Source organism: Aquarana catesbeiana, linkage group LG04 (genome assembly GCF_042186555.1).
Source record: "Aquarana catesbeiana isolate 2022-GZ linkage group LG04, ASM4218655v1, whole genome shotgun sequence".
NCBI lineage: Eukaryota > Metazoa > Chordata > Amphibia > Anura > Ranidae > Aquarana > Aquarana catesbeiana.
In genome coordinates, this window is record NC_133327.1 from 1,656,631 (window position 1) to 1,674,383 (window position 17,753).

Sequence of the window (17,753 nt, forward strand, 5' to 3'; positions counted from 1 at the left end):
CTCAGGTGCTTTACAAAAACCCTCAACCCTTTAAAACCCCAAATCAACCCTAAGAGGTGGGCACAGCTTATTAATTAGGCTATGTAAGATACATAAAGATAATTCATTGACTCTAGCAGAATAGGGTCTTGTTGCCCCCAACAGAGGCCTTTTCGCTGTGCTATTCCTGGGACATACATGTGTTCCATAGAGACAGGTCTAGATATACAATCCTGATTAGTGTTGAAGGAAAGGTTTCTGACCCACCACCTCAGTGAATTACTTATTTCCACCCCACCGGCGGCATACGTGCAGAAGGGGGATTCATTCATTCATAAGACGTTACACACACGGTGTGATATACACGGACAACACTACACAATCTTCACATTTGAGCCGGATTGTGTGCCGCCAGAATACGCGCAGCCTGCGTCAGCCAGGGTCCCACCGGGTCAGAAGTAGTTCCTGTGCTCAGTCCGCAATGCTTCCCGCTAACACAAAAATCTCAGGTCGCGGGTTTGGAAATTGGTTCTCTGGACCCCGCTGGGAATGTGATTGTTTTGTCGCTGTTTATACTGAAGCCAAGTTTACTTTGATGTATGTGTGCAGGGAAGACGATTCAGGGACCGCAGAGAGTCTGTGCTGGGAAACTGGCGTTACCTACAGATGAGTACTCACAAACTGATCTCAGGGGAGGGGGAATCCTCTAAGTTGGGATTCCTGGCCAAGTTCTGTTGTTCCCCTAAGACAGTGATTCCAAAACTGTGGGATGTGTATGACTGCTGGGCAGGTCCTCATTTTAGAAAGGTCTGGAAATGTATAAGCTAAATCCAGCCAAACTAATTTGAATCATGGAGAGAGCGGGGAAGCGTTGAAGGCAAAGTGAAGAGGTTTCCTGGTGGCAACGCACCTCACCCAGCCATGTAGTAGACAGATAAAAGCAGCCTCAACTCAGTCCATCAAGGGCATGCCCCAACGTATTTCACTATCCCCCCGGGGTGGGCCAAAATGCGCTGGGGCATGGACTTGATGGTCTGAACTGAGGCTGCTTTTAGTTTTCTACTTCATGACTGGGTGAGGTGTGCGGCAGCCGGTAAACCTCTTATTTACTTTGCCTGCATTTTCTAGGTCTGGACGAACCCATCCCCAGCCTGCACCTTTACTGTTTCAGCGGTATCAATCCACCAGGACACCAACAGTCTGAGTGGTGATCCCCAAGCCCTATTGTAGGGTCATGGGGCAGAATTTAATTCACTGTTTTTTGGGGGTTTTTTTTACCATTTCGAATATTTTGCCTTAGTTCTGGAATATTGTGATCAAGGCTGTCCTTGCCTCTGACCCTCATGATTCTATCCTTGTCTCAAAATATCCAATACAGGGTCTATGCAGGGTGTGGATTCTGGCAGCACAGAGGGATGTTTCCGGCTTTGTAAACACATTCGTCACAACGTTGAGACACTCCAAGCCCACCAGTAAGGAGGTGACTACCATCATCATGGTCAAGGATTACATCCACCATCCTAAATCCCAGTGGACTTCTGTCCCGGCTTCATCCCACCTAAAGACCAGACCGTTCTTCTGTTGGTCGGAGCAGAGCACAGACTAACCATGAATGGGGTCACATCGTTGCTGGCGGTTTGGCCATACACAAACATTTAAGACAAACGGGTTAAAGCTCTCACATCACAGGACAAATTAAATTGCACGATATCCAACCAAGGTTGACGCTCACGTTATGGGGTTGGTGATGGGGCATCACACTTCACTTTGGAATGTCGAAAGAACGCTGCATAGGTGGTAGAACCGGAGACGGGTGGAGAACCATTGGTCATGGTGCCATGGGTGGAGGGGGCCAATGGCATGAATGAAAGCGCTTGTTATGAATTTTTTAATGCCCATGATGTCTATTATGAAAATGAGTGAGCGAGGTGACCTCCTTGTGAAAGCAGCATATTACCCCTTATGATCGAATATCCTAAGATACCTAATATTAGTCATGAAATGCTCCAAAATATGGCTTTGCTGGAACATGGTCTCCTGTTACCATTCACAGTGGAAGGGATCATGAATGGCAGTAAAACAACGTTCATAAAAATATAAGCAGTCCAGGATACAAGTATCCTCAAGGAGCTTACCAAGCCCTCAACTGTCCCTGTGGCCCTGTGTTTTCATCTACTGGTTGAAGCAATTTTTCCACTCATGTCTCCAACAAAAAACACAGCGTATTTCCCGCCACAGATCTCCAACAAGCCTGTAACAACTATTGGCACAATCTTTTGCCACTCTCTTTGCTCTTTAAAGTCCCCCCGTGACACCCCTAAAGGCCCATACACACGATCGGACTTTTTGACAACAACGGTCCGACGGACCTGTTTTATCGGACAATCCGACCGTGTGTATGCTCCATCGGGCAATTGTTTTCGGTTTTTCAACGGACAAATGTTCGCTGTGCATGCTCTCAAACTTTCCGGTAACAAATGTCCGATGGAGGATAATCTGATCGTGTGTACACAAGTCCATCGGCCTAAAGTCCAAAGTACAAACACGCATGCTCAGAACCAATGCTAAAAATCAGACAATAGCAGAAGTTGGCCAAAGGGTGGCGGTAAAGAGCTGAAAAAACACGTGATTTGATGAAAGTTGGCTGAAAATGTTCTGCCGTGTGTATTCATACCAAGTTCACGACCAACGCCCCTTCGGACCAAAATCTACGTTGAAGTCCGCCCATGTGTATGAGGCTTAAGACTAGTCATGTAGCAAAAAAAAAAAAATCTGCATAGCAAGAATTTGTAGATTGGAGCAGAACGTTCACTGTAATGAAGATTTGCTTAGCAGTTCATCACAGTCCTTGAACCCTTCCAACTACACCCGGGACCACAGTCACCTAAGCCATTTATAGATATGGGTTGCCACCCTAGTTACATTTGTTTCGTTGGACTTTTCCAAATGCTAAGAACAAACAAGTAGGTGATGGTCCCATTATTTGGATGATCTTAGGTTACCCCCAACCCCCCCCCAGTCAGTTAAGTCTGAATGGGCTGCCATGGCTCAGAGGTGAACATTATATCTCCATGGCATTATTTAACCTCTAGCAACAGCTACCATATTACCTGTCCATCAATCATCTGTCCAATGCCAGGTCATCTCTTCAGGTTGAGAGCATGGAATGTGTCCAGGATGAGAATGTGTGGTTGGCGTGTGGGTCTTTTTTTAGCATGGGACAGGGAGACCATGTTTTCCTCTAAAAAAGACGCATGACCATATGATGAATGATCTGTCCCCCACCGCTACGTCTGGCTCCTCCCATTCTCCGGTTCCACTCAGGATGATGGGTGGTACATTTTTAGGAAAGGCTTTCTGGTCATCCAGTTGGGTCCTGGCAACGTGGGCACGCTGTCATGTCTTCCATATAGTGCTCCACCTGGATTGTGCTAATAAAGACCTCAAACTTTGTCTGCAGTAATTCGGTGGCCTCTTTGAGGACAGTATCAGCATCACAGCTCTCATCTGACAATGGAAATACAAAGAGAAACATCATATAGACCTGTGTACACCTCATTTTTAATTAGTATTATACTGGCTCACAGTATTTTGCAAGTCCACCTACCAAAACCTAATGCCACAAATGTGATGGTGACCCATTGATGTGGAGGTTTTCAGCCGTCTATTGCCACAGGTTCTTTTGAACTAATCTTTCCCAACCAAGGTTGTTCCAGAGGTTGTTAGGGGTTCCTTGAGCAGCGGCCTATCCCGCTTGATGAGGCCTGTATAGTACCATAGCTGATGTCACTAGGCAGAGCCAGCAGTGGAGCCTCCGCTCTCTTTTTTTATATAAGTAACTAATAACACCAAAGATCTCCTTAGCAGTGTCATCCCACTGACAACTAACGTAAGGGGTATTCTTCCTCTCACTGGCCACCAACATAAGAGGAAACCTGTCAGATGACCATCACTGAAAGTGGGCCCTTCTCCAATGACCACCAAGAAACGGGAACACTTCTCTAACCTCCAATGTAGAGAGGCTCTATTCCACTGACTACCAATAAAAGGGGGACACTTCTCTACTGACCACCAATCTAGAGGAGCACTTTCCCTCTGACCACCAATATAGAGGGACATGTATCCATTGACCCCTGATAAAAAAAAGGGCACTTTTCCAATGACCAGGAATGTAAGGAAGCACAACTCCACTGACCAGCAATAAAAGGCTTTTTTTTTCCTAATGACCACCAATATTGAGGCATTTTTCCACTGTCCACCATTTTGAGGGGGCGCTTCACTTATGGCCACCAGTGAAAATAGACACTAGTCCCCTGGTAAGGGGACACTTCTGCAATGACCACCAATGTAAGTAGGCTCGTGAAAGCATCTGATCATACTGATCTGGTTGATCGGCTGCTTTGGAGCCCAGTGGAGAGATCTGGGGTCCAATAGACCCCAGATCTCTCCATAAAGGGGACCTGTCACAGCCCATGCTATCACAAGGGATGTTGTTCAGCACTAAAGTTTATCCAAAAAAAAAATGTACAGCGTAAAATTTAAAATTAAAAAAAAAATTTGAACGCTCGACCCTCCCCCATGACTGCGCATGTAGGTGTAAATGGTAATTGCACCACACATGTGAGGTATCGCCGGGAATGTCAAAGCAAGAGAAATAATTCTAAATACAGAACTGTGTAACACTAAACTGGTTACTGGTGTCGCCTATAGAGATATTTAGGTGGTATAGTTTGGCACCATTCCGAAATAAAAACAACACCCACCATTTTATTTCACAGGGTCTCTGCTTAAAAATATACCATGGTTGGAGGTTCTAAGTAATTGTCTAGGTAGATAATGCAGATTTTTACATGTATGAGAGAAACGTCAGAAATGGCCCTGGCTGGAACTAGTAAATGATGTGCATTTTATCTGGGGGGGGGGGTCTGGTCTGCGGCATCGATCCTACTGACTTGGGTTATTGCAATTAAAGTGTTACTAAATTGTTTTCGGGAAAGATTTTGAGGTCATTATGATAATGTGAAGAAGACACCAATACACATAAATATCTTGATGGTCACACCATGATACAGACTAACATAAAACCACTCTAGTAGTCACTTAGCTAGTCAATTAAAGTTTATACATCCCTGGGGGGGGGACAAGAAGTAAATAACATTTCATTTAAATATCTAAAATCAATTATTCTTCTCTCCTTGGAAGCAAATGAATCTGGACACACAATGGAAGAAGGAGACACGCAAAGCTCAATGAGTGCCTGAGAGGTCTCTCTGGGGGCAGGAGGTGGAGAATGCGGGCAATTATCTGTGATTTCCTCTCTCCCGGGAGCTCCTGGTAATGCTAATGAATGAATGTTTTAATCCGGCCAATAATGGCTTTTAGCAGCTGAATCCCCCGGCTGGATTATTGCTGACAACAGCAACAAAGACTTTGTCAGCCGTCAAACAAAACAGAAAAACTGAAGGTGACATGATACATTTTATTGGCTGGGTGATGCTGTAAACGCAACACACCCTCCAACGATGACTGGGAAATTTGTTAAAAAAAACATATGACAGAAATAGCAAGATTTTAAATCTGCCTTTATCAACCATTCTATAATTGAGGAACCCTTGAAATAACTTTCTAGTCTCAGGGAACCCCTGCTAATTTTTACTTTTATCTACAGTTTATGGTACATTAGTGTACTGGCCAATGCAAAGAATGTTCCTTATATTGGTGGTCAGTGGGAAGAATGTTCCTTACATTGGTGATCAGTGGGAAGAATGTTCCTTACATTGGTGATCAGTGGAAAGAATGTCCCTTACATTGGTGATCAGTGAGAAGAATGTTCCTTACATTGGTGATCAGTGAGAAGAATGTTCCTTACATTAGTGGTTAGTGGGAAGAATGTTCCTTACATTGGTGGTTAGTGGGAAGAATGTCCCTTACATTGGTGATCAGTGAGAAGAATGTTCCTTACATTGGTGATCAGTGGGAAGAATGTCCCTTACATTGGTGATCAGTGAGAAGAATGTTCCTTACATTAGTGGTTAGTGGGAAGAATGTTCCTTACATTGGTGGTCAGAATGTTCCTTACATTGGTGGTCAGTGGGTAGAATGTTCCTTACATTGGTGGTCAGTGGGAAGAATGTTCCTTACATTGGTGGTCAGTGGGAAGAATGTTCCTTACATTGGTGATCAGTGGGAAGAATGTCCCTTACATTGGTGATCAGTGAGAAGAATGTTCCTTACATTGGTGGTCAGTGGAAAGAATGTCCCTTACATTGGTGATCAGTGAGAAGAATGTTCCTTACATTAGTGGTTAGTGGGAAGAATGTTCCTTACATTGGTGGTCAGTGGGAAGAATGTTCCTTAAATTGGTGATCAGTGGGAAGAATGTCCCCTTACATTGGTGGTCAGTGGGAAGAATGTTCCTTACATTGGTGATCAGTGGGAAGAATGTTCCTTACATTGGTGGTCAGTGGGAAGAATGTTCCTTACATTCGTGGTCAGTGGGAAGAATGTTCCTTACATTGGCGGTCAGTGGGAAGAATGTTCCTTACATTGGTGGTCAGTGGGAAGAATGTTCCTTACATTGGTGGTCAAGGGGAAGAATGTCCCTTACAGTGGTGGTCAAGGGGAAGAATGCTCCTTACATTGGTGGTCAGTGAGAAGAATGTTCCTTACATTTGTAGGGCCCACAGGAATAAAATATATTCTCAACCCTAGAAATGTCTTTAGGGACCCAAATCTTCCTTATGGTGGCTGACAACATTAATGTAAAGCTATCACAGACTCAGGTAATGAAGACTGAGCACATGATGAAAACACAGCAGAGGTTACTTTCAGTGTAAGAACTGCCTGCAGAGATATAGGAGATAAACTGTATGAGTAATTCCTGCAAAACTCCAACCTGACTTCATTCCCTGCCACCTCCTGAGCTTTCCTAATAGTCCTTTAATGTATTAATTGACCCATAGAGAGGACGGAGGAGGTCTGCACTTCTACAGGACAAGCCAAAATCTCCTGGTTATCTCTGTCAGCCTATTTGCAGCCACTTCCTGTCTTCATGCACTTAGCCATGGTTCCAAGACATTTCTCAGTATGGGTTTGCTGATGGTAATAACAGTGGACCATGTCTGTGAAATTTTTGTTGGAACAGCCACATGTAGTTTCCATCAAAAAGCCCCCTGTGACAGAGTGACGAAGCAGGGGAACTGGTGGGAGACAGGGACAGAGTGTTGTCACCCTATAACAGGAAGTGCCTGAGCAAGGAACTTCATGGCAAGATCACCGGGATACTTTTAATCAAAGCTGCAGATCTAATAATATTGAAAATGAGGTCATAATATGTGTGGTAATAAAGATCTACTAGGTATGTGGCATCGTCCAATGGTTCCTTCTCCTTTGAGGAGGATAGTCCCTATTTGTGATTTTAGCCTGCCAACGATGATCACTATAAACGAACCGCTCAACAGATCATTTGATTTTAAGTATAAATTTTAGGATCATCTGGTACAAATTTGTCAGCTAGTTTGATATTTATATAAAATGTTTATTGAGTATAATATAGCCAACGTGTTTCAGGAGAAGAGCCTCCTTCTTCCTTAGGGCTAATAATAGGAAGACAGATGAAGAAAAACAATAAGAAACGTGAAATGGTGGTTTTTCAGTGATAATCAATACAATTTATCATCTGGTAAAAATTTGTATGGATGATGAACCATGCAATTAGGGATCATTACTTGACATTCAGATCACAAATAAATATAATATATATATATAATCATAGAAAAGGAAAAATGTTGCAAAAAATAAAAGTAATAATAGTCAAAGTAAAATAAAAAATGTTCTGTTTCTATGATTATATATTATATATTATCTTTGTGTGATAAATTATATTATTGTTGTTATTATTATTATTTATAATATATAACATATAATAATATTATTATAGAAAGTTGCACAAAATAAAAGGAGACAGTACCGTTTCAGTACAATCCAATACAAGAAGGTTATTGATCATTGTCATTGTGGGAACAGTTTGGGGATGGCCCCTTCCTGTTCCAACATGACTGCACACCAGTACACAAAGCAAGGTCCATAAAGACATGAATGAGTGAGTTTGGGGTGGAGGAACTTCCCACAAAGTTGGGAGCATGAAATTGTTCAAAATGTCTTGGTATGATGATGCCTTAAAAGTTCCCTTCACTGGAACTAAGGGTCCATGCCCAACCAGAGACAAACAACTCCACACCATAATCCCCCCTGCACCAAATCATTTGCACCAGTGCACAAAGCAAGGTCCATAAAGACACAGATGAACGAGTTTTGGGTGGAGGAACTTGACTGGCCTGCACAGAGTACTGACCTCAACCCGGTAGAACGGTAGAACCCCTTTGGGTTGAATTAGAGTGAAGACTGCAAGCTTGGCCTTCTCGTCCAACATCAGTAGCTGATCTCAAAAATGCTCTTCTGGAAGAATGGTCAAACATTCCCATAGACACACTCCTAAACCTTGTAGACAGCCTTCCCAGAAGAGTTGAAGGTGTTATAGCTGCAAAGGGTGGGCCAACTCAATATTGAACCCTACGGACCTATGCCCTGTACACACGGTCGGACTTTCCGATGGAATATGTGCGATCGGAGCTTGTTGTTGGAAATTCCGACCGTGTGTGGGCTCAATCAGACTTTATCCGATAGTGTGTACACAAATCCGACACACAAAGTGCCACGCATGCTCAGAATAAATTAAGAGACGAAAGCTATTGGCTACTGTCCCGTTTATAGTCCCGACATACGTGTTTTACATCACCGCGTTTAGAACGATCAGATTTTCTGATAACTTTATGTGACCGTGTGTATGCAAGACAAGTTTGAGCCAACATCCGTCGGAAAAAAATTCATGGATTTTGTTGTCGGAATGTCCGATCAATGTCCGACCGTGTGTACGGGGCATTAGACTGGGATGCCATTAAAGTTCATGTGCATGTAAAGGCAGACATCCCAATACTTTTGACAATATAGTGTATACTCAAATGATTTATACAGTATAATTAAACAGATATACTGCATATAATTCAACTGATATATAGTATATTTATTATAAAAACAGAATAATGTTGCGGGAAAAAAAAGTAGAAATTGCAATCCCTAATAGGTTGATTCACACTCCATGCCATTTTTGTTAAAATCTTACTTTGCTAACTTTCACCAGATGATACAGTATATTTTATCGATTATGCTTCTTATTGTCTTCCTATTATTAGCCCTGAAGAAGGGAGAGGCCCTTCCCCTGAAAATGTGTTGGATTTACTGTATTCAATAGAAATTTCATATCAGTATCATGCTATCTGACCGTTCCTAGTCTGTGTGGCAATGTGGATTTCAGACTTACCAATAGCCAGATGTACAGACACCACGTTCTGGCTGAGGGTGAGAGCCCAGAGCCGCAGACAGTGCACCGAGCGAACCCCCTGGACGGTCAGGAGAACCTCCTTCACTGAGTTGTACGCAATGCTGCGAGGGGAACCTGAGAAACGAACAATACTCATCCTTCATTACAAAGACCCAGCAAAAGATATGTAGAGTATACACTGCCCTTTATATCCAGCACCTTTCCCTCCATTTCACCCATCGTCATCTCTTCATATCCTCTGCTCCAATCACATATTGTTCCCCATTATTATCCATCTCTTTATGACTATTGGGCATCAACGCTTGGCAAACAACTCCAACAAGTAAGTAATTCCCCTGAGACAGTGTAAATATCTTGGTGCCCCTTTATTAGATTCCTAGATTCCACAATGAGGACCCCCCCCCATATCACCCCCATCTCTTTTTTAGAGCTTCAGAGGTGGTGAAGGGACCCTCATCCTTCAACAATGGGACAACAGTGCCTTGTGGCGCGGGGGGGGGGGTCCCTTTGCTGGCCCCCATCTTTTACAAGGTACATCCACCAATGTTGAAAGGCTTGTGGCATGATAAGGTACAGGAAGGGAAGCCACATGTTCCCTCCCCTCCATTTTCTGGTCATCTAGGCTGGCTAAGGGTCTGGGTGGAATTTTAAGGGTTACCCCATGCCATTTTTTGAAGGACTACAACATACCCAATACCACACGCAGCTTCAAGGTACCCCCAAGCATATAATTTAAAGGATTTATGTATTTTCAATGTTGTCCTTTTAAGCCACATGAAAAGACCCTCTCCTTGCTGAATGGGTCATGGCGGTAAACCATGCAATCTTTTCAACAATAGCCTTCTTTATTAGCCTTGAAAATGGCAATAAAAAAATAGCAACATTGGTGGTTCCCATAGACTTCAATGGGGTTGGCTGCTAAGTTTGGGGTTCACTGACTTCTCATTGGATTCCCCAAACCCATGAAATTCACTCATCCCAGGTCTTTTCTACATTAGCTACCTTGGATGTTCCTGATGACAACACAGTTAAGGAGAACCACTAGTATGAACTTTCACCAATGTACGTCATCTATATATCCCATACATTTTCTACTTTGATAAAGTTGTTTTCCCTAAAGTATTTTGCCACTTTATTTGCCCCACGGTGTCAAAAGTTTAATTATCAGTTATAATTGGCTAAGAGTAAGTAACACCTGCTTCCTATGAAGTGTATATGAGGAGGGAACCTACTACTGGAAGATACAGGCCATGCCTAAGGTCATGGGCGGCGATCCCTGAAATAGACTGCTGTGGCTCCTTGCCAGATTGACATGACCACAGATGAGTGTTTATTATCTCATTCAATAAATTGAAATCCCTATACTTTGTGTCTGAGTTGTTTTCTATTTTTTTAACCCTTCATAGATTACTTAACATTTCACTGGATGAGATTTTCAGAACAATCTTTTTGTTCATCCTCTACTTCCTCTCCTTTAATTTCCTCTTTTGATGCCTTTGTGAAGTCTGCTATTAACAAGCAGGCCATCCCATAATACACACTTCACCTTATTTAAATGTTCAATCCATTGAGTCAAAAAAGCTGCCAAATACTAGACTTGTGCTATTCCTTTCGTTATGAATCAAAATTCGGTCTAAGTTTTTGTTATTCGGAGATTTGGATGTATCCAAATTTCTAAATCACAATAGTGATGAATTTCAACGAATCCAAAATAAATTATAACAAAACAAGTTATCCGAGTTCGAGATAGAAACATATTGCAAAAAATACAGTAAGGTATAAAAGTGAAAAAGGATGATGATTCCTAATTAGGCTGCCTTATAGAATAGAATATAAAAGAACAGAAAATAGAATAGAATAGAAAATAATAGAATAGAGTAGAATAGAATAAAACAAAATAGGATAGATAGAATATATTAGAATAGAATAATATAGAACAAATATATCCATCTTTACGAAATTCAAATTTAGAATAAATTCAAACTTCTAATCGATTTGAAAATAATGAATATAAGAAACTAATCCGAAAATACAAAACAAATTCCACAAACAAATAATTGAAATTATTAACTGATAGAACTAATCTGAAACAAAACAATTTTTTCCGTTGTGCACATCTTTACCAAATACCTTAAATATCAGTTTAATTTAGTAGTCACGCGACTGTAAGCACCTATTCCTCAACGCTGTTCTGCTGGGCAGGTTCAGGGTTACAGCAGAAGACTCCAACTGCAAGCACGATATAGCCAGGAGCAAGGCATTACATCCCCCTCTATACTTTCCTACAGTCCACTCTGTATTCTAGTCTTCTACAAGCTGTCTGTTACAATACGTACAGGATCCATGCCAGATCTTTCAAGATCTCCAAAATTCCTAGCACTTCCAGTACTCAAAGAATTCCTGCCAGCTCTTCCAGGATTTCCAATGTTCCTAAGACTTCTAGTACTCACAGGATCAGGATCCTTGCTGGGTCTTCCAGGATTTCCCAGATTGCTAGGACCTCCAGTGCTAACAAGATCCCTGCCAGGATTTCCAGGATTCTTAGGACCTTTGAATACTCACAGGATCCCTGCCTAGTCTTCCAGGATTCCTAGGACCTCCAGTACTCACAGAATCCATGCTGAGTCTTTCAGGATTTCCCAGATTACTAGGCCCTTCAGTACTCAGAGAATCCATGCTGAGTCTTCCAGGATTTCAAGTGTTCCTAGTACCCTCAGTAGTCACAGGATCCCCTGCTGGGTCTTCCAGGATTTCCAGTGTTCCTAGGACCACTAGTACTCACAGGTCTACTCACTGGTCTTCCAGGATTAGTAGGGCTTCCAGTACTCACAGGATCCCTGCCCGGTCTTCAAGGATTTCCAGGATTACTATGACTACCGCCGGTACTCACAGGATCCCTAATGGATCTTCCAGGATTCCTAGGACCTTTAAAACTCACAGAATCCATGCCGAGTCTTCCAGGATTTTCAGTGTTCCTTGGACCCTTAGTATTAACAGGGTTCCTAGGACTGCCAGTATTCACAGGATCCCTGCTAGGTCTTCCAGGATTTCCAGGGTTACTAAGACCTTCAACACTCATTAGATCCCTGCTGAGTCTTCCAGGATTTCCAGGATTCCTTGGACCTCTAGTACTCACAGGATCCCTGCCAGATCTTAGGGGATTTCTATGGTTCCTAGCACCTCCAGCGCTCACAGGATCCCAGTCAGGTTTCCCAGGATTCCTAGAACCTCCAGTAGCCACAGGATTCCTGCTGGGTCCTCCAGCATTCCCCTTGGGTCTTCCAGGGTTTCCAGGACCTCAAGTACCCACAGGATTCCTGCTATGTCTTCCAAGATTTCCCAGATTTCTCAGACTTCTAGTACTACTTACAGAATGCCTGCAAAGATCCTCCAGGATTCCCAGGACCTCCAGTACTCACAGGACCCTCCTGGGTCTTCCAGGATTTTCCAGATTCCTAGAACTTCAAGTACTTACAGAATGCATGCCGAGTCTTCCAGGATTTCAAGTGTTTCTTAGGACCTCCAGGAGTCACAGGATCCCCTATTGGGTCTTCCAGGATTTCCTAGGTGGACCTCTAGTACTCGCAGGATCCCTGCCAGGCCTTCAAGGATTTCCAGGATTACTAGGGCCACCGGTATTCACAGGATTCCTGCTGGATCTTCCACTATTCCTAGGACTTTTAATACTTATAGGATCCCTTCCCAGTATTCCAGGACTTTCAGGATTCCTAGGACCTCTAGTACTGATAGAATCCATGCTGAGTCTTCCAGGATTTCCAATGTTCCTAGTACCTTTAGTAGTAAGTTACAGGATCCCTGCCAGATTTTGGGTATTTTTCAGGGTTCCTAGGACCTCCAGCACTCACAGGATCCCTGCCAGATCATCAAGGATTTCCAGGGTTCCCAAGACCTCCAGAATTCACAGGATCCCTGCCAGATCATCAAGGATTTCCAGGGTTCCCAAGACCTCCAGAATTCACAGGATCCCTGCTGAGTCCTCCAGCATTCTTGCTGAATCTTCCAGGATTTCCAATGTTCATGGAACCTCCAATACTCACAGAATCCCTGCCAGATCTTCTATTTTTTTCAGATTTCTAGAACATCCAGTGCTACTTATGCCGCGTACACACGGGCGGACTTTTCGACGGACTAAGTCTGGCGGACTTTTCGATGGACTTTCCGACAGACTTTCGTAATTAGTGGACTTGCCTACACACGATCAACCAAAGTCCGACGGATTCGTACGTGATGACGTACGACCGGACTAAAACAAGGAAGTTCATAGCCAATAGCTGCCCTAGCGTCGGTTTTTGTCCGTCGGACTAGCATACAGACAAACAGACTTTTAGACTGGACTCGAGTCAGTTGGAAAGATTTGAAACATGTTTTATTTCTAGGTCCATCGGACTTTTGGGGAAAAAAAGTCCGCTGGAGCCCAGACACGGTCAAATTGTCAGACGGAGTCCAGTCCGCCGGACCTAGTCCATCGAAAAGTCTGTTCGTGTGTATGCGGCATTACTGAATGTCTACAGTTTCCTAGGATCTTCAGTACTCACAAGATCCTTGCTGGGTCTTCCAGGATTTCCAAAGTTCCTAGAACCTTCAGTACTCACAGGATCCCTGCTGGGTCTTTAGGATTTCCAGGTGTCTTAGGACCTCCTCTACCTCCAGGACTTCCAAAGTTGCCAGAAATAATGTTGGAGGTGTCCTCTGACAAGAAGGGTATTTACAGTAAGCTCCAGCCTTTGAAGTGCCTGGTACTGTGTCTTATTGAAAGCTATCTGAGATCCAAACTGATATAATACTTAACTGCCAGTTGTCTGTTGCTGACCTGGACTGACTCGACTACTCTTTTGCTTGCCACCCGCCAAAGCCCCTGTCTAGACCTGTTTACTCCATCATCTGCTGCCTGCCTCAACCTCTGCCTGGACCTGACTACTCTCTCACCTGCTGCCTGTCTCAACTCCTGCCTGGACCTGACCACTCTCTCACCTGCTGCCTGCCTCAACCCCTGCCTGGACCTGATTACTCTCTCACCTGCTGCCTGCCTCAACCCCTGCCTGATCCTGATTACTCTTTCACCTGCAGCCTGCCTCAACCCCTGCCTGATCCTGATTACTCTTTCACCTGCAGCCCACCTCAACCCCTGCCTCATCCTGATTACTTTCTCACCTGCAGCCCGCCTCAACCCCTGCCTGATCCTGATTACTCTTTCACCTGCTGCCTGCCTCAACCTCCTTCCTGATCATTATTACCCACTCACCTGCTGCCTGCCTCAACCCCTGCCTGAACCTGATTACAATCTTGACTGGAGCACTGTGAACATTCTGTACTGTAGCCTTTCTGTTTCAGACACCCCCTTAATGGGGGGTAGTCTTGAAAACACAACCTGGTGCCAATTTTCAGCTAAGAAAACCAGGACCACTTGGGTTCCCCAGCCATCTCCAGCAACAGGAGCTCTGGTGAAGACTAACTGCCACCTAGACTGTGTACTTTGGGTGAGCCTGTGTCACCTGCCAGGGGACATTATAACCCCGCCATTGGGTGTCAGTTCATGAGGTCACTGGCTGACTACAGGTCTACAGGCACCCTTTATGCCCCAGAGAAGAGTAAAGGATTTTTGTCACAGTAGTATGGACCTACTGTGCCTAGCACGGTCAGTATCAACCAGGAAGCCCTTAAATGAGTTAGGGACTGCCATGTTCTCCCAGTATTTGCAATGCTTCTCTAAATTGAAGGATGTTAAATGTTTACTATGAGGGACAGAAGAGTGTAGCCTCAGCTGTTGCATTTTTTACATCACATACATAAGATACCCCTCTATGATGTTACCTTCCATCAGCACCCAGAAGACGTCCCTTAAGATGGTGGTGGTGGTGGCCAGTACAAATATGGAGAAGAGGAAGGTGCACACCGGGTCAGCAATCTTGTACTGTGGCTGGAGGCAGAAGACACAAGGCAACATATTATACAGGGAGTGATTGGCTAACAGCTGCAATGGTAAATGACTACACACAAGGAACCTGCCCATTAGTTCCCACCCTGGATTGGTGGAGGGTAGAGATATAACCCACCTTTTATCCCCCGGGCACATGGACAGGTATCAGTATTGAACCGCGGCCAAGCTAATTCCAGCATCACCCCGGAAAAAGAATGGGCCCCATCTCATAGCACTGGCTATGGGCCAGCACTGTGAGCTTCTCACAATGTAAATAAGCTGCAACAAGTCAGACAGAGCTTGCCTCATTTCCTGGGTGGAGGACTTCCACCATCATGTCACCCTTTCCTCCCCTGCCTGACTGTCCCTGCCCCGTCCCTTTCATCCATTGGATTTCAGTTCTTTCAAGTATGGAGGCCCAGCATTAAATGTGAGCGTTACCTAGGGTCGTCTTCATGCAAATACAGTCTGCTTAGGAATGGTCACTCCTCCAGACCAGGTGTCTCCTCTCCATACTTTCTAGGCAAAGGGCCAGTTTACTGTCCTTCAGACTTTAGGGGGGCCGGACTGTGGATGGTGGGAGTAGAAAATGTCCTGGCGTCAGTGGGAGTAAACAATTCCCCATGATTGGTATTAGGGTGAGGAATAGTTCCCCATTGTTGGTATCAATGGGAGGAATAGTGCGCCATCACTGGTGTCAATGGTAGTAATAGTGCCCCATCATTGGTGTCAGTGGTAGTAATAGTTCCCCATCGTTGGTATCAAGGGAGGAATAGTGTCCCATCAATTATATTGATTGAATTAATAGTGTCCCATCGTTGATATCAATGGAAGGAATAGTGTCCATCATTGATATCAATGGGAGGAAGATTGCCCCATCATTGCTGTCACCAGCCGTAATCTGCCTGCGTTGTATAGAGAAGCACAGAGACCCAGTGATGACAAAAGTGTGTATAAGGGCGCTCTGAGTAACAGACCAAGCAGATATCAGTCTATGTAGAGATAGAAGAGGGTCTTCATGCACTTCCAGCAGCACTTGAAGAGAGAAGCAAACTATGGAAGTAAAAGGAAAAGAGCTCTAAGTGCAGAAGTAAAACTTTATATTTCCCAAAAGGGTTAAAAACACTTATAAACGCGTAGATGGGTAGGAGCACATCATATTAGTAATATGGCAGGTGGTCCGGCATTCTGGTAGTCCCAAGGAGTCATTGCTTGAAGAAGGAACCAATTAGCTGTTCTGAAACGCGCCGCATGTTGACGACATCACTTCCGGTTTGCTGTCCACGCTGGTTGCTAGTCCCTTCCCTCTGACGTCACTTCCTGGATTCGGCTTTCTTAGCTTAGCTGGCTTCCCAGTATCCAGGAGAGTTGAGGCTTCCATCTGCCGGCCACTTCAGAATTTGCTGCCATAGAATTACACCCTTGGATATCCCTGAGACTCCTTGGGACTACCAGAACCTCGGACCACCTGCCATATTACTAATATGATGTGCTCCTACCCATCTATGCTTTTGTAAGTGCTTTTAACCCTTTTGGGAAATATAAAGTTTTACTTCTGCACTTAGAGGTGCCTTTTTTTCTTTTAATTTTTTTTCCTTTTCACCCAGTGATGACATCACTGTGCATCAAATAAGATATATCATGAAAAAAAAAAATAGCATGTTGATGAGGGGGGAGCGAGGGACCAGGGAAGGCAAAATATAAGTAAATTAAGCTTCAGCTTAAAAAAATATACACTTATTGATGTACTGATGATTACAGATCTGCATTCATTTGTGTTTGGTTTTTATTTTCTGTGACCCCCATTGTGGAATTTTTCCTCACTTTCTGTCAGTGCCAGGACAAGGTCATGTAGAGCCCAGGGCGAACATGCCAAACTGTTGACCCCCCACGTCCCAAGATGTATGAGCCTTATGTGTCAGGAAAATTCCCCTACAAAAACACTGAGCACTAATCTGTATGCTTAGAGCATAAATAGATCACCGGCAGCAGTCTTCAGAGGATCCCTCTTGGATATGTATGAGGCTTCCTTCACTAATATGCTTGATATGTGGGAGTTAAAAATAGGGAAGAGATGTGCCCATAGCCTAATCCAGTTTAAAAATATATTTATTGCAGCAAACAACAAAGATACAATCACTTTTAAAATGTAAAAAAACGGCAGTAATCCACGAGCGCCGAGATTGTTTACTTCCGTCCAATCCTGGTAATGCCTATTGCTCCAATCCCGACACGTATCGTCACATCACGTGACTTCATCAGGGGAAGGGGGTGGACTTCACCCTGATGAAGTCACGTTATGTGTCTTCATCAGGGCAAGGGGGGACTTCACCCTGATTAAGTCACATGGTGTGACGATACGCGTCGGAATTGGAGCAATAGGCATTACCAGGATTGGACGGAAGTAAACGAGCTTGGCACTCGTGGATTGCTGCC

General features: G+C 44.0%; 1 protein-coding gene across 1 annotated transcript in view; it reads right to left on the reverse strand.

Moving 5' to 3' along the window:
* Positions 1–1,026: 1,026 nt before the first annotated feature.
* SLC30A3 (solute carrier family 30 member 3) overlaps positions 1,027–17,753 on the reverse strand; it is a 34,524-nt gene continuing 17,797 nt past the window's right edge. Inside the window, exons 6-8 of the mRNA XM_073624722.1 lie at positions 15,212–15,317; positions 9,359–9,493; positions 1,027–3,486 (exon numbers count right to left, since the gene is read on the reverse strand). Coding sequence (XP_073480823.1) covers positions 3,341–3,486; positions 9,359–9,493; positions 15,212–15,317 — 387 coding nt within the window. The 3' untranslated portion in view covers positions 1,027–3,340. The remainder of the gene's footprint in view (positions 3,487–9,358; positions 9,494–15,211; positions 15,318–17,753) is intronic.